Raw genomic sequence first — 26,089 nt, 5'->3', positions numbered from 1 at the left:
TTCTGATTTTAGATTCGTTTTGCTTTTTACATTAACATGGAGGTTAGATGTTATGTTAATTTCAATATGTAAATTGAAATTATACATATGTAAATATTATTTTTTTATTTCAAATACATCTGTGAATTCAATGCGTAAGGTCAAAAATGACATTTGCTAATAAACCTTGTTCTTTAGAAATATGTTTTTAAATCATATCTTTTAATAGTATAAATAATATACTCGTAAACTGTTCTGGAAAAAAATCAATGTAAAACTTTGCTATCGATTCTGCTTTTAAACGATAACCGCCTAAATTCTGAGGGACTGTTCAACGCAGGTCTTACTTTGGAAGAAAGTCCTGAAGTCCGGAATGCCCCCCTTGATGTCTCCTTACAATCTTTGGATCCGTCGTCAAACGGCGAAAATGTCCCTATTCAACACTCAGGTGAGATTCATTTATGACAATTTTAAAATACGAAAAAATACACATGTACATGAGCCTAAATCATTACTATAACATTACAGAGAACCCTAAAATTTAAGGATATACTAGTATTCCTAAATTTCACTTAATTATATTTATTCATTTTCCAGTCTTTCTTTGTGTTTTAAAAAAGATTTGCGATATGAGACTTTACTGCAGAAAACAAATCCAACCGCATATCAATTATGTTTAATCTCTCTGATGTAATGAGTCAAAAAGGCTAGCAACTTGTTTCCCCTTTCCTTGCCCCTTTAAGAGTATTATTTCTGTTTAAATGTAAATACTCGTATTCATTATGAACCAATTATATATCTTTAAATAATGCTATACAATTTAAACTTTAAATGAATTGATTTTTAATTATTTGGTAAACATAAAGCCTAATTTCATAAAGCCTAATTTCAAACATAAAGTAAAAAAAGAAAAATGCATCTATAATCTCATTCAACATACATCTCAGATCACCAATTGCATACCAGAGAAGTGAGTGCTCAAATGGAGTCACGGATTGTCAAAACTGTCCTGAGCACAGGAGTGGATCGGCAAAGAGTGATGCAGGTCATAGAGAGAAGGCTAAGAGAGACAGGTAAGGGGACTCATTATCAGTGTTACTTATCATTTTATGAAATATATTATATAAAGGTTTCATGATAATGAAACTGACTTTTATCGTCTTCAGTATTCTCAACGGCTTTGAGAAAGGTTTCGCGTACAAACCCAACATTCTATTTTAGTTTAGATATATGAAATTATAAAATGTGTTTTATGAAAATGCCAGAGAAAAAGATCAATTGTGTGACAAAAAATCAAATTTATTTTATCGAGTTGATTTTTAATCACGAATCAATTCTATCTTTAATTATTACACAACACAATTCATACGGGGTTTTCTCGAAATTCTCATCGGAAAAGTCGTAAAAGTCCTAAAAAGTAAAAGTCACGTGGTGTTGATAACCCTAAGATGATGTTGTTTCTAAGTCTTTATGCCACAATTTCTTTTATTCCTCATAGGTGATAACTTCTTAAATCCGGAAGACCTGCTAAACGCAGTTTTGACCTTGCAGCAGAATCATGTGTCTCCACAGCAAGGTTTGACGTTTAACTTAATCCCAAATTAAATTTCATAGCATACAATAGAGGGAAACAATATTCCTTTTTAAATTTTTTTCCCCAATATTTTCCCTTGTTTGTGTCATTATTGATTGTTTCTAATCCAATTGCAAGGTGTATCAATGTTTTTAATCCAGTTACAAGGTGTATCAATATGAAATAGATCTGTTATGTATTCTGTTATGTATTCAATCAGAATTTAGAAACTTTTAAAAAATCTGGGTGGTCAAATTATCAAATATATCTTAATTCTGAATAATGATTTGTTATCCTTTAAACATTTTAGTGAAGAACAATTCCATGTATTTTAGCTTTTACATTTTAGTATCTTCCTATAATTTTATACAGAATTCGATCGCCTTTAGAAGGAGATTAAAAGTCTAAAAATGACCAGGACCTTCTAGTCCCTTTTAAGAGGGATATGCGGCCATCTTGTACATTTGAGGATAAGAATGTAAACATTTCTTGAACTGGTCAAAACTATTGCCAAAAGATATAAAAACAATAAATATGAGATTCTACATGTTGTTTTGTATGCAAATTATGCATACAAGAACAGGACAATGCCTTTTTAATCACTTAAAACAGCTGTCGAATTGCGCAGCTACAGACTTATTTTGAAAATTTGAAAATCTGAAGAAAAAAATTGGGTAGAAACAATCCAGTTCAAGAAATGTTTACATTGTTATCCTCAAATTTACAAGATGGCAGCACACCCCCTTAAAAATCGTTTTTACTAATAAATTATCTGTGTCAAAAGATGTCTTCTAATTCCTGTATTTCGTAGCATTTAATACCTTAAAGAGGCTGGATTGTCAACAAATTACAGATCAAATCTAACTTGCAATTTTGATTTATAATACTTTTGGCAATAAACTAGCATTTCGTAAAACAAAAATACCCAGTCCAAATATTCTAACTTTAAAAATCAAACATGTCCTATATTTATTAATGAAGAAACAATCAGGGTTGTCTATTTAGTAATATCAGATATAAAAGGTATTGATATTGCTATGTGAAAAGACCAATATTGTAATCAATTGTTGTAATCAACAAAATTAATATATGTTGTAAGGCACAAGTTAATGTTGACGTGTTAAAAAACCCAAATAATTAATTGATAAATAATTCTACACGTCAACGTCCTGGTCCCCCTAAAATCATAACCAGATGTATCATTTTGAAAAATATCAAAATTATTGCCGATTTTTCTAGAATTCAATGTATAAAAAGAAGCCGGCGACATATGTTTAAGAATATAATCTTCTTTTTTTAAACCTATCGTAATATCTTAAGCATGAAAAAATGACAATAACAAACCATACAGTTCTTTAGGTTATTGAAATAAAAGGAGGTTTTATTGCTGATTTCTAAAAAAAAAAAAGGGAGCTAACAATCAAGACCAATTTCATACCTTTTATATCTGATATTACTAAATAGACAACCTTGACACTAGCCAGCCACCTATGATCGAAGTTGTCCTGGACACAGGAGTTAATTGGAACAGCGTTATGCAGGTCATAGAGAGTAGACTGATAGAGACAGGTAAGAGGTACTCAAAAAACGCTTATCCAAAGAAATATTTGTGTATAAAAATTGTAAACTAAACACAAGTATACACAGTCGTCGCTATAATTGCCCTGATAGTGTATCTGTATTAGCTCCAACAGCATGAACAAAATATTTGCAACGTATCAATATTTAAGTTCAATTTGAATGATTACATAATAATCTTCAAATTTAAAAAAGTAACACGGATTAAACCATGGAGAAACCTTAAATGATTTAAACTACGTTAGATACTTCCATTAAACAATTTAACATGAGTTGGGTTTTATGCATGATTTTATACATCCCGTTTGTTGTCACCGCTGGGCAAACGCAATGCAAGGTTATAACAGAAATTATTAACAAAACTAAAAAAAAATGAAAAATAAACAATGCAAAAATTAATTTATTGGTAGCTCTAAATAAATTAAAGTATCGTAATGTAATTAAAGTCAGCGTTAAATCAACATTGAAATTTTTTCTAGAATTTTCAACACTAATATTCAATGTTGAATCAACGTCGTGTGTCTGCTTGGTCTGTGAATTCAAGAATTCAAGAAATGGAATAATGTATAATGTTTATTCTCAAGAGACTCTCCATGCTGTCCATACAGATAATTTTGGCAATGTTAAGCTTATAGATAATTTGCAAATGAAATTAATTTTCCAGTTAAAAATTCTACAGTAATGTTTTATAGTGATAATTGATATCAATATGAATAAAATCAATGCAAAATTACTTTTAAATGAGTATTGTTACTTTAATTATGATTATATTTTACTTGACTTTCAACATGAAATTACAACTATATCTCTTTTCCAGAATTTATGATCTCTAAATCTAAAGACAGGTTTTTAAACATCGAAGAATATTAGAATATAACTGTGGATTTTCTAGGTGTAAACTATCAAACTGCAGAAGAGTTGCTCGATGCTGTAATAACTTTGGAACAGAATTCTGAGATAAACAGTACCTACCAACATCCAGGTTTTAGATTTTTACCATATGATCTCACGAAAATTTCAAATGTCTTTTACCGGAGATGATTCTCTTGATTTTTTTAATTGAAATTAAATTCACTTTTCTCTAAGTAGTAAAATATTCATGTTATGTATTTTTAGATCACCTGAGTAAACTCAGATCTGGTCTCTTATCCTAAAAAATACCCCTGTCAAACTCAGCCGTGTATGTTTTTATAGATTATGAAGATTATATCGCGGCCATGGTTTTAGAAGAGAGTCAAGGGAGCGACTTTATCATTCCAGATACCACACCCCTACCTTATACAAGCTGTGACAGTCTCAATGTTAATACTTTAACATCTGGTAAGATTCTTTAACCATTAATGTTTAGATTTTTATTATTTATAGACTTGTTATATATTTTTACCAAAAAAATAAAATGAAAAACCATACATAATACAACTCATTTTCAAAAAGGCCTTGAGAAACATTTTAACTGACTAGCCTTTAGATTTCCATACCAATTTAATATCTGAAAAAAGGCCATTAAACATAAACAATTCATACTTTAAGAAATTTGCGTTATAGATAGGTAAATATGTAACAAAATTATGTACTTATTAACGGAGCTCATGTTTAAGAGGGATCGATGGTCGTCGCCATAAAAAAATAGGAAGGTACCCAAATTCAAAAATAAAATATATATATTTTTTTACACTTAATAAAAGTTCAAATCATATCTTGTTACGTAAGGTAAATCCGATGGTTAATTTGTGGATCACCGAGCCTCCTTAAAACAAACTATGGTCTTTTGCACAAATACCATTTGTTTGGCCAAGGAATATAAAACTTGACCATAAAGGTCGGTCCATTTCCTATGTTTTACAGATCATCCAGTTGACACTGAAGTCCTTCGTGTTGACATGCAGCAGCCTATTGTCCTGTCTGTTTTGGAGACTGGAGTAGATCGAAACGTCGTGAAAACAGTCATTGAGAGAAGACTAAGAGAGACAGGTAAGGAGATGAACTAATGAATAAAATGGTTCATGGTAGGCTTTTAAAATATCTTAAATATGCCTTATATCTGTGTGCTTGTTTGTCTGCATTTCAACCTTACTTTACATCAGTTGCTGTATGTTTTTACCTTAACTTTATGACTTCAAATACCTTAAATCAATTCAATATATATTTTCAAATTCATCTGGACCCCTTGATAAATACCACTAGCTAGAGTGTTCTAACCTGTAAAAGAACAAACAAATCTTCATTCTTGGGCGGACGCTATATGTTTCACTTAAGTTATCATCATCATCATCATCATCATCATCATCATCACTATCATCATATAGTGTGGATAAATTGGACCTTGATCCAATGTAGTAGACTTAGAACCCCAAGGATATGGTTTAGTAATCGTTCATTGCAGACTTCGTCAGTATCATTTCAGTTGGGCTGTTCCGTATTTCAAAATATTTTTCAATATAACTTGACCGCGCCTCATTTAAAATAGTATAAATAAACTCGATACTTTTTGCTTCTCATTTTGCTGATAAAAAAAACATCTTGGAACCAGGAAACAGACAATCTTTCATTTGAAATTTCTGTAATATTTTATCAACTTCAATTTGCTCTTTAATTTATGGAAAAGAATATTTTTATTGCCCTTAAAAAGTAGTACTTTTCTTATAAATGCTTAAAGTTGGATATATATCAAGTCTCTCAATTAAATCTGATAGATCCTTTCAATTGTGTTAAGTATAGATGAACTTGGCTCGGTTTTTCTGTTAAACATTAACTAGACTTTGACCCGTGCGTGCACAAGTTGACATTGCATATGATACCGGACATTTACGAAATAGATACATCAACCAACAGTATTGCTGACATTTACATAACTAAGCTTTCAGCCTAGAATAATGCTAATAATTTCACTACACTCTTAGTTAGAATAATCTAACTGTGTCTAAGGACATGCCTTCACAACAGTTAAAATGCCTCCCTGGTCCCATATACCCGTAATGTAGCAAAAAATGGCAGAATCGCCGAAAATATAGCAGTTAAATTATTCATAACAAACCATTTTGAGGCGGTAAATAGGCGGTAAATACTTTAATTCGGAACTCTCAGAACTTTTCATATTAAATGCACTGAGTTAGAGTTGTCTCCCATATTTCATATTTCCTTTGCTGAACAGAATATTAAAAATTTACACGTATTTGTATTATCGTTTCTAAGTTTATCCATTCAAATGTGCTACTGTAGACACATAAACTAAAGAGCCTCCCGTGATTTAGCGTAAATGTAATGCGCAAGATTGTAAAATCCAAAAAATTCAAACAATTTCCGGATTTTTTAAAGGAATTTTCGTTGATTATTTATTAGCGAAGTTTGATTGAAAAAATATAAAAACAAATTGGTAATCTACAAGTACAAATTATGTTTAAAATATTTAAAACAGAAGACAGTACTCTTCTGATTTCTTGGTATTAAATCCCCAAAATTCGAGTCTATTATTTTAATATAGTAGTATATAGATGTAACAGACGGTCAGACATACATAAAATAATCAGGTGATATAATTGCCGTATTTTAACTTTCAATACAGGCTGACTGGAAGCTTCGTTCTATTTCAGAGCCAAGTTATATGAAAATATTTTGCTTTGATATACTTTTATGTTAAATACTAAAATCTGATTGGTTTAGACGCAGTTGATAATCCGTTCTATTACGCTCAGCGTTAGCAACACATTTGGCAACGAGTAACATAACGAATTGTTACATGCGCATAAATGATGCGCGTACGGTTTACAGTAGAATTCAAGCCATTCCTGTAGAAAAACAGTTAAGTTTTCTTTAAAATTGACATTCAGTATAATAAAATAAATAGTGCCTGTTTGGGAGGATAACAGTTGAAATCGACATCCCTCGAAAACCATTGTCAACCTCCGCTTTTGCGTCGGTTGACAATCGTCCGGGTGTCCATTTCAACTGTTACCCTCCCAAACAGGCACTATTTATATATTATTAACTTTTCAAATTTCCATTTTCCTGAGAAATATCAGAGATGGTATCGATTACTTTCAAAAGTAATCGTTTAAATTATAATTACTATGGATTTTAGAATTAATCGATTACATTCAACTACTTCTCATCCTCTTAATAATTTTTACAATTGATTACTTTAATTTACATTACTAGCATTTGGGTTTTTTTACCGGGGTCTTTTTCTGAGTTTTTATGTTTTAGAAAAAGAACAATTAATCTTTGACAGACGTTATAAGTCTGATATCAAACTATCAATTTTCAAAATCTTCTTCATAACACTGTATTATCTTTAACATTTTGAAGAAGTCTCTGCATGTGTTTGTCCATTGACATTAGAGATGATTAGTTTCTAACCATCTTTTTGAGTTGCGTAAACATATCTGTTTTACCTTAAAAAAAGAAAGAATTTATCTATCATATTGGTAAAACACAATGTTTCGTTAATATACAGATTACACAGAAAATTCTTTACATATAACTGAGTGTGTTAAAATGTGTTGGTGAATGTGGTTTAGTAATAAAAGTATTTAAAAAATTAATTATGATTACAGGCCCTTTTTACAAAGTAATCGATTAAATTACGATTGCTTTCAACCAGAAAATGTATAACAACCGATTACGCATGATTATTCTGCAACCTGTAATCGATTACAGCTGATTACAATTACTTATTACGATAACCCCATCTCCGATAAAAGTAAAACTGGTTGACACAGATTTGGATTGAAGAAATTCATATAAGAAAAGTACAAACAGACAGGTCACCTTATTAATATGACCTGGAAAGTCCATTTTATAAAATAAAATAATTATGTTTAAGTATATAAATAAATAGATAAAATCCATTTTGATTGTCTTGACTTGTGTTGATATTCTTACCAGGCGAGAACTTTCCTAATGTTCAGGAATTGATGGATGCTGTCTTGGCTTTCGAAAGTAATACCAGGTCCTCAAATGTCTGTCAAGGTATCTCCAGATTACCTGTACCTCTTGATGCACCCCCTGGCAATGTCAGCTATCGAACTCAAGCTGCAAGTAAGATAAAAAGCCATGAAAACTTTAAGAAGGTTTATTGGTCGGGCTATCTTATACATATTAGTCTCCATTAGAGAAAGAGCTATTTCAACGATATTAAGACATATTCAATTCTTTTATCTTAAGTGTCAGGGTTTTTACTCAATGAGTTTATCACAAATTTATTAAAGATAATATTTAAATTCAGATATCATGATCCTGGATTTCTGTTTACCATTAAGACTCCCAATGGTACTTTATTATGGCATTCATGAGCTTTTTTTGCAACCAAACAAAAAGCAATCTTTTGAACTTTAAGTTGAAATTGTGTGGAAACAAGTTTATTTTAAACCTTGTTTTCGACCATCTTTACCTAAAGTTTTGAAAGTCAACTTACGTATTTAATGGAACATTGCGTATCAAAATTTGATTTTTGTGGAATTTGCTAATATTATATAGAATAAAATAAGCCTAGAATTTGAAAATTCATACCTGATAGTTTATACACAGAGAAAAGGAAAGGGCTTTCCTCGTTATCCTAAACGAGAAGATCCAAGGTGTAATATTTCTACCAGACACTGGTACGTTGATCAATCTTGACAACTAACATTTTTTCTTCTGTACATTTAACTATTTTCTAACTTTGGACCAGTAGGTGAATTCTTTAATTTAAGAAATCGCAAAAACAGATTTCAACTGGTACAGTAGAACACTTGTATGGCTATTACTAGTATTATTAGAGGGTTTTTTTTGTAAATAACTATCAACAGATGTGATTTAACTGTATATTGATAGAATTGGCAGAAGAGAATCGCCAACTAAGGCAGCAGAAGGTGTGCAAGGTCTGTTTGGACGCTGAGATTGGGATGGTGTTTCTGCCCTGTGGACACCTGTGTTGTTGTCAGGCGTGTGCTCCCAATGTTGGACAGTGTCCAGTATGTAGGGCAAACATTAATAACAGAGTGCACGTGTTTATTCCGTAAAAAACTTCAACAACCGTGTGTCATGTTATTTATAATATGGAAAAGAAATCGAATGCAATGGAATGTGTAATGTGTTTGCCACATTTTTCATCAGATTAATGTAAACATGGATATATCACATATTATACAATGACCTGTAAATAATTATATAGAATAAAATATAAATATCAATGTAAGAAATTTTTGAGAAAAAAATGGTTTATTCTTATTCGCCGATAATTGGCTCCTATAATGACTACTACAAAGCCTTCGAAATAATACTTCTACAACATATAACCATGGGTCGTTTTTAAATTATACGATTTAATTAAACATATTGTACTTTTTGTTTCAATAATTGACATGTGTGTATATACAATTGTTACACTAGCGGTTTAATTAATAATAAGTGGCTAGTTTGTATAAAAACATATTGATAGCTTTGGCTTATCTGATATAGGCATCAGTAAAATCTTATTATATGTCCACAAATTAAATAGTGAACTACAGAGTTCCTCAAAAGGTTCATTTAAATTGAAAGTGCGACTTATGTAAAGCCAATCAAATTGGCGATGAACTTTATTATATTTTAGAATGTAGTGCATTGTCACATTTCAGAAATTAATCATTATCTTAAAAACCTAAACAAGTTGATATTTAGAACTCTTATGTCATCTTCATATCATCTTCAAACCATGTATTTGTTATAAGAATGTGTACTTTAATTAGTAAAGTATTTGATTTGGTCGGTCATCCTACGTAAGAACTGCATAAAATTATTCATTGTTTATTTTATTATTCTGTTATTATTATATTATTATACTTTTGTATATCATTCTTCTGTACCTCATGTAACATTATATGTTTTGAGTGAAAATAAATGAACTTAACTCTTGTACCAGTTATATGGTTTTGATAAGAAAAAAAATTGAACCCAATTGCACTAGTCTCGGTATAAAGTAGAATAAATACTCTCGTAGAAAAATGACAGGGGGTTAATTTTCTACGTAGAATATTGACCCTCCCCCCCCCCCCCTCCCCGGTCCCCGGTCATTGTTTATTATTTGTGAAATAATCTTTACAATGTTGGAATTTTAACTACAGTTTACAGAGAGTGACAGAAATAATTATTCATATTCACATAAATTTAAAGTAAAAGAAGGGGTATATCTTACAAAATAGAATTGTATCGGGGTATGGTTGTCATCTTATTAAGTTACATTTACCTGTATCTCATTATTACGAGTGACAACAGATTAAAATTATTTCGAGATACAAGACGCAATAAAACAAAATTCTGTTTATTAGCGATGAAAGAGTAGACTCTGATAATTTATAGTCTACATACTTTCCTTAAGGCCGCACAAGTTTGATTTCCTTTTCTTCGGATTCTAGGCAAAAACATATTGGGATAAGCGGGTGATTAATTAATCTTAAAATTGAAAAACTGTAATCTGAAAATATTGAGGCGACATCAAAAAATAGACGCGAGCGATTTCTCGTCTACATCAAACTTTGTTTAAATTTTACAAGTTCACAACTTTCAGAAAAAATAAGTGAAAGTTTAAAACTGGCAATTAAGGTTTACATATCGTAATTTTACGCTGATATTAATTTCTCGCGTTTAATCAAGAATATACAGTTCTGTAGCCTAATGAGAGTCATATAGTAATTCATGTACGTGATAATTTTCAAATGTACTAGTGTACAGGACATGCTACACCCCTTGGCAGTACGTTTCCCGGCCTTTTTTAAAATTTATCTTTAAAGAAGATGAGTGAATAAGGCGAGAAGAATGCCCATACAGTAACGGTTGATGTTTTGTCATAAAAATGTCCTCAAATATAAAAAAAAAAAATCCAATTTCATCTTAAAAGCTTCATTTTTATCATATGGGGCATCAATTTTTTTTTAATATTTATTCTGATATGAATATAATGTAACCATGATCTGATTAAGCGTAGTGGGTAAAGCGATAGGATTACACATTAAGATATTATCATCGGCGGTTCGAATCCTCTTCAGTGCGAAACTTTTTTTTACACTTTATCTAATCATTTTACAATGCTTTCCTACAAATTAATGCAGTTCCTTAAACACGATGAATTTGATTAAATATTGATATTTACAATAAATAAAAATAAAGAGAAAACCTATGTTTTAAAAGTATATGTTACAAGAATATGTTTCGGATGGGCAGCTTATATTTAGACTTGTAGTACATGTAAACGCAAGTAACAATGGGTTCACCGACTCGATACGGCTGCTGTGTATGTAAAAAGCAAGTAAAAGAGAAGATAAAGCGTCTAGCGAGTAAAGGCCTTGTTATGATTCTACAAGACAGAGGCGAAAATATCGACAAAAACAGTCAAATTTGCTATCTGTGCATACTTAAAGTGTCAAACAGAACTGCTTAATTAAAGAGGTACAGAACAGATCAAAAACTACTACTTATTCAGTGTCTGTTCCTTTTTGTTCTGCGGGAAAATCACATTATAAGTGTGCATTTTATAGCTCTAAGTGAACCTTAGGAGAATTTCAACGGAAGCCAAAATTGATTCCTTTGTTTTGTTTGGTTTGCTTGTGCCGGTAGGATGTAAATGTTGTCCAAACACTTCTTAGAAAAAACATGAATCCCAATCAAGATATTGTTGTGTCCTCTTACAGGAAGAAAACGTCTATCCTCACCTCAAATGAATTCAAAACAAGAGCATTATGCACATAATTTGTCAAATTTCAATCTTGATATTGAAAATTTACATAATGAAGACTGTAACACTTTGATAGGAATTCAAAGAACAGGGGTTTTTTTTATTTGAGATCAAATATAACCTCGCTTCGAAACACAAACTGCGAGTGGCATACTTCTGTTCAAATTGAAATCAAGCATCGGGGCCTTAACACTTAGACAAGCTCACTTTCGATCTCAGTCTCACTTTTCCTTTTGTAAAAGTGAGACGTAGATTAATAGTAAGCCAGTCTTAGTTTTATGGCCCCGGCCTTGTCTAAGTTTTATGGCCCTGGGGCCAGATCTGTCAAATGAAGTTCTTGTTACACTCTGTGGCATGCGTAGCAGACGTCAGGTAGCTGAAATTGTAAGAACCGCGCGTGTTGCAGTGATGAACGATTTTGTTCCTATGAATCTTGGCTTCAATGACACTTCTCGGGGAAGCATCGTTGACCGTCACATTATAGATATATTTCTACACAACTCTTTACCAATCTAATATCCGACAACATTATACTTGTTTTATATGGGACATTTATTAACATACAAAAAGGTTGTCTTACAAGTTCCGACGCCTTACATACTCAATACATAAAAAACCCTTAGTCACGCCGATATAATGACTCCTCTATTCTGCCTCGCATTACGAAAACAAATGCCGGAAATTTCATGACGTTTTGATCGTTGACAGAGGTTTTAGGAACTCGGTGCGATTTCTTCAAGAATGTGGCTTTCAAATAGAAATGCCGTCATTTCTACATAAAACTAGAAAACAACATACAACGAAAGGAGCCAATACGTCAAGATTGGTGACCAAAATTTGGTGGGTTATTGGGGCAACTAACGGAGGGATAGAGAAATGGCTATATCTTAACAATGTGCTCCATAACAGTCAAATTCAACATTCCTTATATTGGTGATTTTGTGCGTACAATGTGCAGCATGATTAGTAAATACCGACTGCCACATCAAATCAGCGACAATGCTGATCTTAGTCTTTGTTACAAAATGTTAAATTGATACAATCTTCGAGAAAACGCAAATGCTCTGAAACAATTGAGTACAAGAGACAAACAAGCATTTAGAGCTAATTCTAAATCCTGGAAAAGAATTGATCTCAAGGATGTTGTTTGTTGATTTTCCTGTCCTTAGTGAGGATGAAGTGAGAGAGTTAACATTTGGTGTCTATCAAGTTCGACAAGCAAATCCCTACGTCATAGAACACACTGAAAACGGCCAGTACCACGTAGACGTGTCTGAAATTGAATCTGGATTAATTTATACAAGAATTCAATCAAGACATCGAAACAGTACCACTTACAACCTTTGGGTAAAGTACACTATGCCAACAGTCAGTGTGGTTGGTACTGTCAGTGTAAATCTGGCGCCCGCACTGTAGGATGTTGTGCCCGCATCTGTGGCGTCATTTGCTATCTTGCGTACTCTCGCCATCAGTGCAATTACGCTGTTAATGCTAATAAACAATCCATTTCAAACATTAATGATGCATACGAACGCCAAACAGATTCTGATTAATTTTCTGACTAACCTTAATTTTAAACTGACTTCTTGTACATTGAATATTGTGTTAAGTTTATATATTCTTGCACGAGACTTGACAAACTTTACAAAATCTAAAGCCCAATAAGCGAACATTTATGAAAAGGCATTTTAAATGGCTTCTACCCCCATCTTCTTTAATTAAATCTTATGTCTATATCTGTAATGCGTGTACTAGCAACTTAGGTATTAACTGCAATACCTGCCTTAGATGACGTTTTTGATTTTATTTAAAAAGCAGCGCCCTGGTGGGGGGTTCAGGGGGGCGAAGCCCCCCGACGGAAAACAGATTTCATGTTTTATGGAACACACAGGAACAAATTTTAGGCACTTTTCGCAAATAAAATTTTGATTTTTTTAAAAGATTTTTTCCGTATATATTAATCATTAGCATCATCGATGTCACATATTTGTGACCTCAAACAATCAGAGTTTTGAAATAGGGAAAAGAAAGATATTTGCTGTGTGCTTTTTAAAAAAAAAATTTTTTTTAATTAAATGCGATATTTTAACATTTTTAATTTTTGGTCTTAAAATGATGTGTAGGCACGTGCCTTAAGTGCCTAACGGCAGCTACGCCACTGCCTACAAACAGGGACCAGGGGCACGGATACAACGTACGTAATAAAATTAGAATGCAAAAATAAACAAACATAAAATATTACTAAATTGATCAATGAGGGCATCATAATGGATCTAACACCAAATAAGACTTTCTGAAATCATTAATTTCATTATCAATAAGTTTTGAGCTCAATTAAATACGTTAAACGTCTTGGTCGATGGTCCTTTTTAAAACTGTGGGTCATGTGATAGATTGGTGTCTTCCCACTTAGCTAAAATTCTGAATTTTCTATGGGTGACTGATTTTAGCTAAGTGGGAACGGTGCACAGGTAAGGGTGTCAAAGATCAAAGGAAATTAGTTACAGGTGAACTATAGTCTGTTCAATTATTGACCTTAGGTACATTTTTGATTAAATGAAAAAATAACAGACAAATTTTCAAGATTATGTTTTAAAATATAAAAAAATTAATTAAATACATTTAATAGATGTAAATTTTAATAATTAAAATGGTTTGTTTTATGATTCATCTTGGAGTTAATTTTATTTTATTTAAAATTACTCAATATTCATTCTTTTGAGTGATGAGAAGGTAAACAGACATAGTTGCATTAAATGGGCATGGTCACGATTTTGGTCAAAGATGGTGTTGCACTTCCTATGCTAATTTTCCCGAAAGGAGTTGCTGATGAAATGAAAAAATCAAAGTAAATGAATTTGATGTAATTTTTTTGTTGTTGCAACATTGCATATAAAGCAGTGTAGAATTTTATCTGGAAACTTTGTACTAACTTTTATAAGAACATTTTATAAATTTGATTTTTTTAATCACATGAAAAGGGTATGTGGATAGATGATTTAAGAATGTTAGAATAAAGTTACTGAAACGCTTGATAATGTAATATTCTGCATGCGTGCTTAATTTTTTTTTTCAACATTATTACTGTGTGAAGTTATTAACTTCCCCGTTATTAACTTGCATTACAAACATTTTCTTCTTTACAATGGATTTTAAAACAATGCACGTAGCAATGTAGAAAAGTTGATTCCCCCCTTTTATGAAAAAACCGGATCTGTTGATTTCAAAGACACTTATACAGGTTGTTATAAGCAACCCCCCCCCCCCCCAAAAAAAAAAAAAACAAAAACAAAAAACACCAAACAAACAAACAAGCAAACAAAATATCATTAAAAAGTCATATGGAGAAATGGTGTACATTTTACTAATTTGCATAGCGGCCATATTGTTATCACAATGGCGATTTTCAGTACAATAGAATATATAGAAAGGAATGAGAAAAATCGCAAATTTTAAAAAATAAGTATTTCGGAAATATTTTCTCCTCATTTGGTTCTCTCATTTACTACATCCGGCATCGGAATGTGCTTGTTTTGTTTACATTAGATATTGAGAGAGCGGTTCCTTTTGAATCTGAAAAATCGAAGCGGGCGTTGTAGGAATAAAGTGTGTTTTAGTGATGAAAGACGTCATGAAGGGATTTTGGAATTATTTTTAAAATACTTGCCATACATAGGTAAATTAGTTTCTCATATATTTACAAAGTTTACATTGCAAACTAGTTGTGTCAGAAATCTTGACTCAAATTTTAAAAGTCTTGTCGGTTCCTTTTTACTTTCAATTTAGCATTTTTCAAGACTTTCTCAGTACGCTGTCGGACTTGCAACTAGGCATTTATAGGCTTTATATTGAATCATTAGGCATATTGCATATTTCTATTTAAGAATTTTCGTTATAAATTGAATGAGATTTTTCAGGTTATAATTCTATTCTGTTTCAAGCTGATATTCTTAGCTGTTTATTTATTTATTTACTCATTTTAGCTGGTATAGTCCTATTTTTAGATTATCTATAATGGTTTGATAGAGAGGCATTCAAAGTGAATTTGAAGCGTGAATCACTGATTGTGGTGACAAAAACATACACAGATAATCTATGCATTGCCCCAACACATGTCCTCATTCTAAAAAATTAAAGTTTTGACGTAATCACACAAATTTCATACATAAAAGTGTGTAATTTTCATTCCTAAGGGAGATAATTTGAAGACATGAATATTAATGAGAACAGTGTCACGTGGCATTTAGCTCATGAATAAAGTGTACGTGATTTCTCCATATGTATAAATCGGTGATGAAGCAATAGGTTAATGAAAATATGTACGGATAAAGTTCCACCTTTTTATCTAGGCGTTTATCTAGGGATGATTACATTTACAACTCTGACGGTTTTGGAGAGCCAGAATCATATTTATCCATGTAGCTCAAAAGAATGACAATAGAAATCAAATTAAAATATGTTAACATCAGAAATGAGAATACATAATATATGGTCATCTTCCTTTTTAATTTATTTATTTTTAATTTTATTTTATTTATTTAATTTATAAATATGAAACATTTTACTAATTGATAGTTCTTAACATTTTTATAACACTGTAAATCCATATTATCAAGAATTTCTAAAAGTATATCACAAGTGAGTTTTATACAGGTAACGTTAGTTCACACCTAAAACAGACTATACTCAGTGCTCACTCAGGTGTGAAAACCACAATTTTAGCTAGGTGGGAATAAGAATGTCAGAATTATAGCTACGTGGGAATAAACCGATAGATTTAACGTCTCGGTACAAATCCTCAGTCGGAGCGAAACGTCTCGGTACGAATTGCCCCGTAACCCAAATAGGTCTAGGTCACGGTCGGAACGCCTGCTGCAATCGCCATGTTGGACGAACTTTTGGAGGAGCTCGATCGGTCGTTTAACGCTGTTGAAATGTAAATGATATTGACGCCAAGAAACATTGTAAGTGCTAGGCCTACATGTTGTGGGTTTTTTTCAAGGAGCATGAATGTTAGAATAGGTTATAGTTGAAAGAACATGGTTTTCGTATTTTCATTGGGCAATGAAAGTGCAGTGCATTGTTTATCGAGATATCTGCACTGGGTTTACACGTATTATTTATAGAAACAATACTCCCCAGAACAGCTAAACCAAGATCACGATATAATTTTATCAAAACCGATTTGGTTTGACTTTTCTTATAGCGTCACGATCATTTCTGTCAGCTACGTCATGCATAAATTATACACGCCGCCGGTGTGAAAATTATATGACTGGTTCACTCCTATTTTTAGGCCGAGTTATCAGTATACGCTTATGCAATGCCAGAGCTGAAGGATTTCTCAGAACAGTTTATTTCCCCCCAATATTCATTCAAAATCGACTATCCCGTATGTTTAAATTCTGTGCTAAACTCTCTCTCTCTCTCTCTCTCTCTGTAAACGGGCGTTAAACCATAGCCTCAAGCTACGGTCCAGAGTACGGCGTTATAAAAAATATAATATTTAAAAGTTGCATGTGCTAAGCGTTCATTTCATGTAAATACCGTAAATGTATAATGCACATGTATTACCTACTAACTTGCCAGTCAAAGTGATAGGTATGAATTCCTCGATTTCTACACCTTTCGATCGGCAATCGACAGTCAATAAAAGTATTGAACGATGGTGTGAAAGAACGAAACGGAAGTGGAGAGTGCAAGGAGGTTTGTACATGTGCGTCTTCATTAGGCAAGTGTCTGATTCGTTTCTCTTCTGTTGCCCTATCACTTTCGGTGTAAATATATATACTAAAATATCCACAAACCATTTACTGCAGATTTCTTTATTTTACCTGTCTCTGAACCCCCGATCACCCGCTCCATACATGAACACCGGCTTGTTTACATACATAAAAAATACAGTTCTTGATCCGCTTTCCGAGTACGGTTAAAGGTTGTTTAATAGGAGAAAGTTTGGGGCGGGTAAAGCTACAATTATTAACAGTAGTAAACTAAATGAAGAATTATTTAAATGGATTATTTGCACAAAATGTGGTATGGTATGATGTAAATCTTTTTAAAAAATACTGTTATTTTTATACGCGGCAAATTGCCGTAAAGTTTTTTTGTACATGTAAGTATTGTATGACTGTAGCTTTATATTTTCTAACCCAAAATTTATTCACAGAGCTACAGCTATATATGTTATGTACCGTATGTATTGTTTTATCACAAGTGTACACTTTCGAAAAATAGCCCAATTTCGACAGTCACGAGTACCCATGTGAATTTTTCATTCTCTGATATGTTGTTGTTCTGTCCGTGCATAATTTAGTCTTAGTTAACCAGCAGCCAATCAGCGGTAAGCTGAATCCACCAATAAAAAAACTGTGGTTAAGGTGCGGGTATTGTTTATGTATGACGTAACTGAAAAAGTTGAACGCGACGCGATCGGAAAAGTCAAACCAAATCGGTTTTAGTAATAATAGTTGTTTAACATAACATTGTAATGTTTAGGTCTGTTTCAACAGGTCGAGACCACTATATTTTGTGACGTCGGCATAAATTTGCATACTAAATTAGGCATCTGTTTACTTTTATCGACAAACCAATCAGGTGAATGAGTTGCAAGGCATTGTGGGCTACTACAAGTTTCAGTGTATACAAAGCGTATTGAAAATGTATACCATTTTGAATTGTCCTTTGGAAACTCATTTTGAATGATTTTTCAGAATTTATGAAAGTAATATGGACAATAGACCAATCCACACTTTACAAAAGTTATGTCCCTTGGCCGCCATCTTTGGGGAAAAACCCATATAATTCTCACAGTAGCCTTTGTAGTTTAGAGGGTTGTAACCTCGCCGTTTAACATAAGAAATAGGGTTCCTCTGTGAATTTTGATTGCCCCAAGTTGGGGCAACCCACACATCGAAGGAATAAATTAAATTCTAAGAGATTTCTTCACAGGACGCCCAAATATTTGGTTGCATAAAGAAGGGAAAAGTTGTTTTTTCCCTTTTGACCTTTGGGTTGACCCGTAAAGGGGAACAACTTTTGCAAAGTGTGGATTGGACTATTATGTCTGAACTTCAATTTCTGTGCTCACATTTAAAAAATACTGCATATGAGGACTTATATTAACCTATTTAAATACCCCATTGTCAATGTTCAAAGGAGAGGTACGTCCTATTGAATTAAAAGCAGGAAGTTTTTTTTCACGTGATACCCAATATTTGAGACAACATTAGTAGAACGCGCGTTGATGTTTTCTTCAGGGACATTCATCAGAATGCTTAACAGACAATTTATACTTTATGCTGCATATAGCTTGCGCTTCAGCGTTTGTATATTTGTGCATTTGTACTACCGTGGCTATTCACGTATGTTAAAATGTACAGTTTCCTGTATTTATTTCTAGTGCACAATGATAAAGTCACCAATACACAAATGTGATGTTTTTGTCTTATCAAAATATGTTTGTACTTTTATGCGTATGTTTGTCAGTCGTTTGATACTAATCATTTTTGAAGCAACAATTAATCAACTAAAACAACAGTATTTTTAAAGGGGCATGGTCACGATTTTAGTCAAAAAAATATTTGTTCGATTTTTATCTTTATAATGCTTCAATAAGGCATTTTTAATAGGCAACCAAAATTTGATTGTCATTTGTTGAGTTATAAGCGAGTTACAGAGCTTACAATTCCTTGCTATGTAAACAAAACTTTTGTTTATATTTTGAATGTTGATGTGAAAATTGTAGTTTTAGACCTAAAATGTATGTGTTAATCTTTAAGAACTGTTTTTTAATGCTTAAAAAGAATAAGAATATAGACAAATCATCTAGAAAAAGATTTTTTACTGGTATATTGAACCTATGTAAACAAAATCAGGGCACGAGCCTTGTTTACATGACGAAGAATTGTGAGCCCTGTATCTTGCTTTAAACTCATCGACGGGCACCCAAATTTCATTTGATTATTTGAAATGCATTCATAAAGCATTGTAAATAATAAAAACAGAAAAATAAAATTTGACCAAAATCGTGACCATGCCCCTTTAATGTGAGCATGGAACAAAGTTAATGGTACATAATCTTTCCTTTTTTACCTTCTAAAGTAAAAATCAAGATGTACAAACATTCCGGCAAGCAATTAAATATTGTATATAAAACAAACAAATACCACGTGCGTTTGTTGAATCGTAAACATGTTATAGACCGTCATGCATTGCAACTCATTCATTTGATTGGAGAATCTGTTTGCCGAAAATACTGTCACGTGTTAAATAATGCTATCCATATAAGGTAATGTACCCGACCTGTTCAAGATCAAATGGATTTTGTTTATTTCATTACAAGATGTTTTGGCTAAGATAGTGGTACACATGTAATACATGATCAACACAAAATATACTTAATAAAGACAGATAATTTTAGGTTATTGAATGTTCACAAATACTTTTGTAGGATATTAACATAGCCCTTCTCTCTTTATTTTTATTACACATTCAGGTGAAAATATGTTAATTTGCTATTATTTTTAAGAAAGGAACCTTACACATTGCCCCCCCCCCCCCCCCCAGTAGATTGACATGCGTTAATGCAAGGAACACTGACCCAATATCTATTGTTGGTTACTTTGCAATATCATTTGAAATTAAAGGTGTTATCAAAGAAAACAGTAGTGGAAAGTACAAAGTCTATGGGTGTAAAAGGTTTTTTACTGATTAGATACCTTATACTGTATAACCTTTGATGTGAGATTCTAAAAGCTGTACAAATTATGAAATTTGTTTTTTAGGTCACCTGAGTCACTCAGGTGACCTATTGCAATTGGTCTTCGTCCGTCATCGTGCGTCGTGCGTTAACAATTTTACATTTTTAACTTCTTGAAAACTACCTGGCCAATCATTACCATTTTTGGTGTGAAGCATCTTTATGGTAAGAAGAATCTAAATTGTGAAATTCATGGCTCTACCACCCCTGGGGTGCCACGGGCGGGGCAAAATATGCAAAAAAAGCCAAATTTTCAAAAATCTTCTTCTCTACTCCCACGCATGTGATGAAAAAACTGGTTGCATGGTTATGATGTCCATGAAGCCTTCTACCAAAATTGTGAAATTCATGACCCTTGGGTCAGGGGTTCTGGCTCTAGGGTGGGGCCAATATTAAAAATGTATTAAATCTTAGAAAATCTTCTCCTCTACTACCATATATATTTTTAAAAAACTAAATGCATGATTATGATGTCCATTAAGCCCTCTACCTAAATTGTGAAATTCATGACCCCTGGGTCAGGGGTTCAGGCTCTAGGGTGGGGCCAATATGGCCATATAGTAAAAATGTATTAAATGTTAGAAAATCTTCTCTACTCCCATATATATTTTTAAAAATTTAAATGCATGATTATGATGTCCATGAAGCCCTCTACCTAAATTGTGAAATTCATGACCCCTAGGTCAGGGGTTCAGGCTCGAGGGTTGGGCCAATATGGCCAAATAGTGAAAATGTATTAAATCTTAGAAAATCTTCTTCTCTACTCCCATATATATTTGTTAAAAACTAAATGCATGATTATGATGTCCATGAGGCCCTCTATCAAAATTGTGAAATTCATGACCCCTTTATTAGGTGTTGTTGGGGGGAGGGGGGGGGGGCAATATAGTGTTAATGCATAATGCATATAATGCATATAATGTTTAAAAATCTTCTTCTCTATTCTCACTCATCTGTATAAAAAACTGACTAATAATTATGTTTACTAGGAAGTCCTCTACTGAAATTTTAATTTTCATGTCCCATCAAGGATGGGTTTTGACTCTAGGGCAGGGCCAAAATGGATGTATAGATGTTAATGCATATAACGTTAAAAATTTATCTTCTTTACTCCCACACACCTGAAAGGAAAACTGAAATCATGATATCATGATTTTGTAGACCAGATCTTTTAGTTGTTCACCAAAATTATAGCTTTCACAGTTCTTTTTGAAATGTGGTGGTCATTACAAGTTTATAATTTTTCTACTCCAGTATAAAACCTAATTAATTAGATGCATATATGAGACTCCATGACAAGTTTGTGTATGGGATATATGCTACTCAGGTGACCGTTAAGGCCAGTTGGCCTCTTGTTTAAACCAAAATTTGGTAATTGATGTTATTGATTTTGATTTGTTTGTTGTTATTTATAGGCCTGTCTTTTGAGAAACTGCAGATTTCCCCAGCTGAACTTCCATTACAACATCTGTACATTGTCAACATGAACCAAAGTGTACAAGGTTTGTAGATGTCATGCGCTACAGGAATGTATCAGTAAAAATCATTATTAAGTAGACCGATAACAACAAATATTGTGGTTTCATATCTATTAAAATATTAAACTTGTTATTGATAGGCCAATCATCCATTAAGTGTCATAGCATTTGATTAACTAAATTTGTAAAAATTAATTGCCAGCCAAAATTAATTAATTACAGACCACAATAATTGTCATATGCCAGTCAACTGAAATCGGTTTTTGCCATTAAAATGGATTACTATCTTGTACAACAGGAAATCTAGAATCTTATAGTAAATGGAGTTTCAGTACATTAGAAAATTAATAGGAATGAAACTGGCATTTTCTTATAGTCTGTAATTCATTTAATTGAGATATCAAGTTTCAAAAATGGATTATTAAGAGAAATGGAATGAAATAATGAAATTTGACATGTCTGATAATTGTTTCACTGATCTTGATTTTGATAAATTGTGGATCATGAAAAATATACTTAAATCTATTTGATATGTTGTTAGTATGCTTGATTGCATAGTTAAGGAGAGAATGGCTATGCATATTACATTGAAAACTTTCATTCACATTAATTTGATAAGAAAAGCATTTTATCAGGATACAAAATTTACATAGATTTATGTATATATAAATATAATCTATTCCAATAGGATTGGAATTAATGATATACATGTATATTTCAGGGTAGATGCACCATACATAAAGGACTTGACCATGGATCCCCGAAGCAGTGCCCAGGATGTGGTGCGTTGTGATGTGTGTGATACTCCTGTCCCCCCACTACACTGTGACTTCTGTCAGACCAATCTCTGCAAAGCTTGTGTTGGAGAACACATGCTGGATTTATCAAAAAAACATCAGGTGGTACCGTTCAAAGACCGAGGATCTACTCCAAATTATCCCATTTGCACAAAACATTCCCCCAAGCAATGTGAGCTTCACTGTGAACAATGTGACATTCCTATTTGTGTCCTTTGTGTTTCCTCTGAAAGTCACAAAAATCATAAGTTAGTAGACATTTATACCAACTATGAAAAGAAAAGAGAAGATATACAAAAAGATATGCAAGAACTAGTTGAATCCCTTTCTCCTAAATACCAAGAGGTTGCAAACAAAATAACAGTGCAGAAAGCTGATCTGAGTAAAAACTCAGAGAAATTGACATCAGCAATCAACAAACATGGAGAAGTCTGGCACAGAGTAATAGACACCATTATACAGAAACTGAAATCTGATCTTGATGAAATGGACGCCAAACACCTGGCTGTCTTAAACAAACAGGAAGATGAAATCACACGCACCATTTCTGAAATCACACAGAGCATTGCTGATCTGAAGTTACTGGACTCCAATGATGTCAGCCGTGTCTCTGCCTACAAATCCAGGATTGCTGAATTCAGAAGATTGCTTCCTAAACTCACAGTATCTCTACCAAACTTCACCCCTCAGAAAATTAACCCAGAACAACTTTACCAACAATTTGGTCTCCTGTCAGCATTCTCCATTACAACAGAGGAACATGGCTACACCATGGAAATATCAGAAGCTGGATCCTCTTCTCTCAAACCACTGCTTGATGAGCCACGGATCATCTCCACCATACAGATACAGTATAAATACTTATACAGTGTTACTTGTCACAGTGATGAAGAAATCTGGGCGTGTAGTTATATTAATAAGATGATGAGTCTCTACAACCTGCAGGGGGAACTAGTGAAGTCAGTCCAAACCAAGTCAGGGTACGCTCCAGAGGACATAGCAGTGACAAGGAGTGGGGATCTAGTTTATACTGATGACGATGATAGAACTGTGAACATAGTGAAGAATACACAGATACAGACAGTGATCAGACTACAGGGGTGGAGACCTCGCGGTGTCTGTAGTACCTCCTCTGGTGACCTCCTGGTTGTCATGGACAGTGATGATAAACAAACAAAAGTTGTGTGTTACTCTGGCTCCACAGAGAAACAAAGTATTCAGTACGATGACAAAGGACAACCTCTCTATTCATCTAGTGATAACATTAAATACATCAGTGAGAACAGGAACCTAGATATCTGTGTGTCAGACCGTGGAGCCCGTGCAGTAGTGGTGGTCAATCAGGCCGGGAAACTCCGGTTTACCTACACTGGTCCTCCCTCTACTACCAAGGGATCATTCTATCCACACGGCATCACAACAGACAGCCAGGGTCGGATCCTGACAGCAGACTATGTCAACCACCGTATCCACATCCTGGGTCAGGACGGACAGTTCCTCCGCTACATTGACAACTGTCATTTACAGTATCCATGGGGTTTATGTGTGGACACCAGAGACAACCTCTTTGTGGCTGAGTACTACACAGGTAAAGTGAAGATAATACAATATCTGATGTAAACACTGTGTGTGTGTGTATTATATGTAAACAAACTGTGTGTGTGTATTATATGTAAACACTGTGTGTGTGTGTATTATATGTAAACAAACTGTGTGTGTGTATTATATGTAAACAAACTGTGTGTGTGTATTATATGTAAACACTGTGTGTGTGTGTATTATATGTAAACAAACTGTGTGTGTTTATTATATGTAAACAAACTGTGTGTGTGTATTATATGTAAACAAACTGTGTGTATGTATTATATGTAAACAAACTGTGTGTGTTTATTATATGTAAACAAACTGTGTGTGTTTATTATATGTAAACAAACTGTGTGTGTGTATTATATGTAAACACTGTGTGTGTGTGTATTATATGTAAACAAACTGTGTGTGTGTATTATATGTAAACACTGTGTGTGTGTGTATTATATGTAAACAAACTGTGTGTGTTTATTATATGTAAACAAACTGTGTGTGTTTATTATATGTAAACAAACTGTGTGTGTTTATTATATGTAAACAAACTGTGTGTGTGTATTATATGTAAACAAACTGTGTGTATGTATTATATGTAAACAAACTGTGTGTGTTTATTATATGTAAACAAACTGTGTGTGTTTATTATATGTAAACAAACTGTGTGTGTGTATTATATGTAAACAAACTGTGTGTATGTATTATATGTAAACAAACTGTGTGTATGTATTATATGTAAACAAACTGTGTGTGTTTATTATATGTAAACAAACTGTGTGTATGTATTATATGTAAACAAACTGTGTGTGTGTATTATATGTAAATAAACTGTGTGTGTGTATTATATGTTAACAAACTGTGTGTGTATTATATGTAAACAAACTGTGTGTGTGTATTATATGTCAACAAACTGTGTGTATGTATTATATGTAAACAAACTGTGTGTGTGTATTATATGTAAACAAACTGTGTGTGTGTATTATATGTAAACAAACTGTGTGTTTATTATATGTAAACAAACTGTGTGTGTATTATATGTAAACAAACTGTGTGTGTGTATTATATGTAAATAAACTGTGTGTGTGTATTATATGTTAACAAACTGTGTGTGTATTATATGTAAACAAACTGTGTGTGTGTATTATATGTCAACAAACTGTGTGTATGTATTATATGTAAACAAACTGTGTGGGTGTATTATATGTAAACAAACTGTGTGTGTGTATTATATGTCAACAAACTGTGTGTGTATGTATTATATGTAAACAAACTGTGTGTGTATTTATTATATGTAAACAAAGTGTGTATGTATTATATGTAAACATACTGTGTGTGTATTGTATGTGTATATGTCAACAAACCATGTGCAAGTATCATATTATGTATTAGAAACAAACTGTATGTATGTATCATTGTAAATAAACTATTTTGTTCTATATGTAAACAACTATGTGTATGCATTTTATTTATAAGAAAAACAATGTATATTGGTGTACATCATATGTAAATAGAATGTGTGCTTTAAACATGTACATATGTATGTATTCAGTAAACAAAATGTGTGTATATCATCGTTAATTGTAAACTAAAGAAATAATTTAATGTACATGTGTGTTGAATGCAGTTGGAATTGGATGTATAAAATATTTCTTT

At 32.7% G+C, this 26,089-nt stretch overlaps 2 protein-coding genes across 2 annotated transcripts; both read left to right on the top strand.

Moving 5' to 3' along the window:
* Window positions 1-285: 285 nt before the first annotated feature.
* On the top strand, window positions 286-11,805 carry LOC136271939 (baculoviral IAP repeat-containing protein 7-A-like). The gene is made up of 10 exons (XM_066072533.1): window positions 286-427; window positions 927-1,052; window positions 1,478-1,555; window positions 3,017-3,121; window positions 4,023-4,112; window positions 4,325-4,450; window positions 4,976-5,101; window positions 8,015-8,167; window positions 8,942-9,081; window positions 11,776-11,805. Exons 2-10 carry the CDS (start codon window positions 962-964, stop codon window positions 11,803-11,805), a joined length of 939 nt encoding a protein of 312 aa, XP_065928605.1. The 5' UTR covers window positions 286-427; window positions 927-961.
* A 4,821-nt stretch (window positions 11,806-16,626) lies between these two features.
* Window positions 16,627-24,801, top strand: LOC117691856 (E3 ubiquitin-protein ligase TRIM71). The gene is made up of 3 exons (XM_066071500.1): window positions 16,627-16,783; window positions 21,996-22,082; window positions 22,780-24,801. Exon 3 carries the CDS (start codon window positions 22,811-22,813, stop codon window positions 24,473-24,475), a length of 1,665 nt encoding a protein of 554 aa, XP_065927572.1. The 5' UTR covers window positions 16,627-16,783; window positions 21,996-22,082; window positions 22,780-22,810; the 3' UTR covers window positions 24,476-24,801.
* The last annotated feature ends 1,288 nt before the right edge of the window (window positions 24,802-26,089 follow it).

This window comes from Magallana gigas, chromosome 9, assembly GCF_963853765.1.
Source record: "Magallana gigas chromosome 9, xbMagGiga1.1, whole genome shotgun sequence".
NCBI classification, from domain to species: domain Eukaryota; kingdom Metazoa; phylum Mollusca; class Bivalvia; order Ostreida; family Ostreidae; genus Magallana; species Magallana gigas.
The sequence above is the reverse complement of the archived record's forward strand: the minus strand, read 5'-3'. Positions and strand labels throughout refer to the sequence as shown.

Bases quoted from the DNA above. Each gene is read 5' to 3' on its own strand.
- LOC117691856 (XM_066071500.1), top strand. From the start codon at position 22,811: ATGGATCCCCGAAGCAGTGCCCAGGATGTGGTGCGTTGTGATGTGTGT.
- LOC136271939 (XM_066072533.1), top strand. From the start codon at position 962: ATGGAGTCACGGATTGTCAAAACTGTCCTGAGCACAGGAGTGGATCGG. The intron at 3,122-4,022 runs GTAAGAGGTACT...TGGATTTTCTAG, and splicing joins GAGTAGACTGATAGAGACAG to GTGTAAACTATCAAACTGCA. The intron at 4,451-4,975 runs GTAAGATTCTTT...TATGTTTTACAG, and splicing joins TGTTAATACTTTAACATCTG to ATCATCCAGTTGACACTGAA.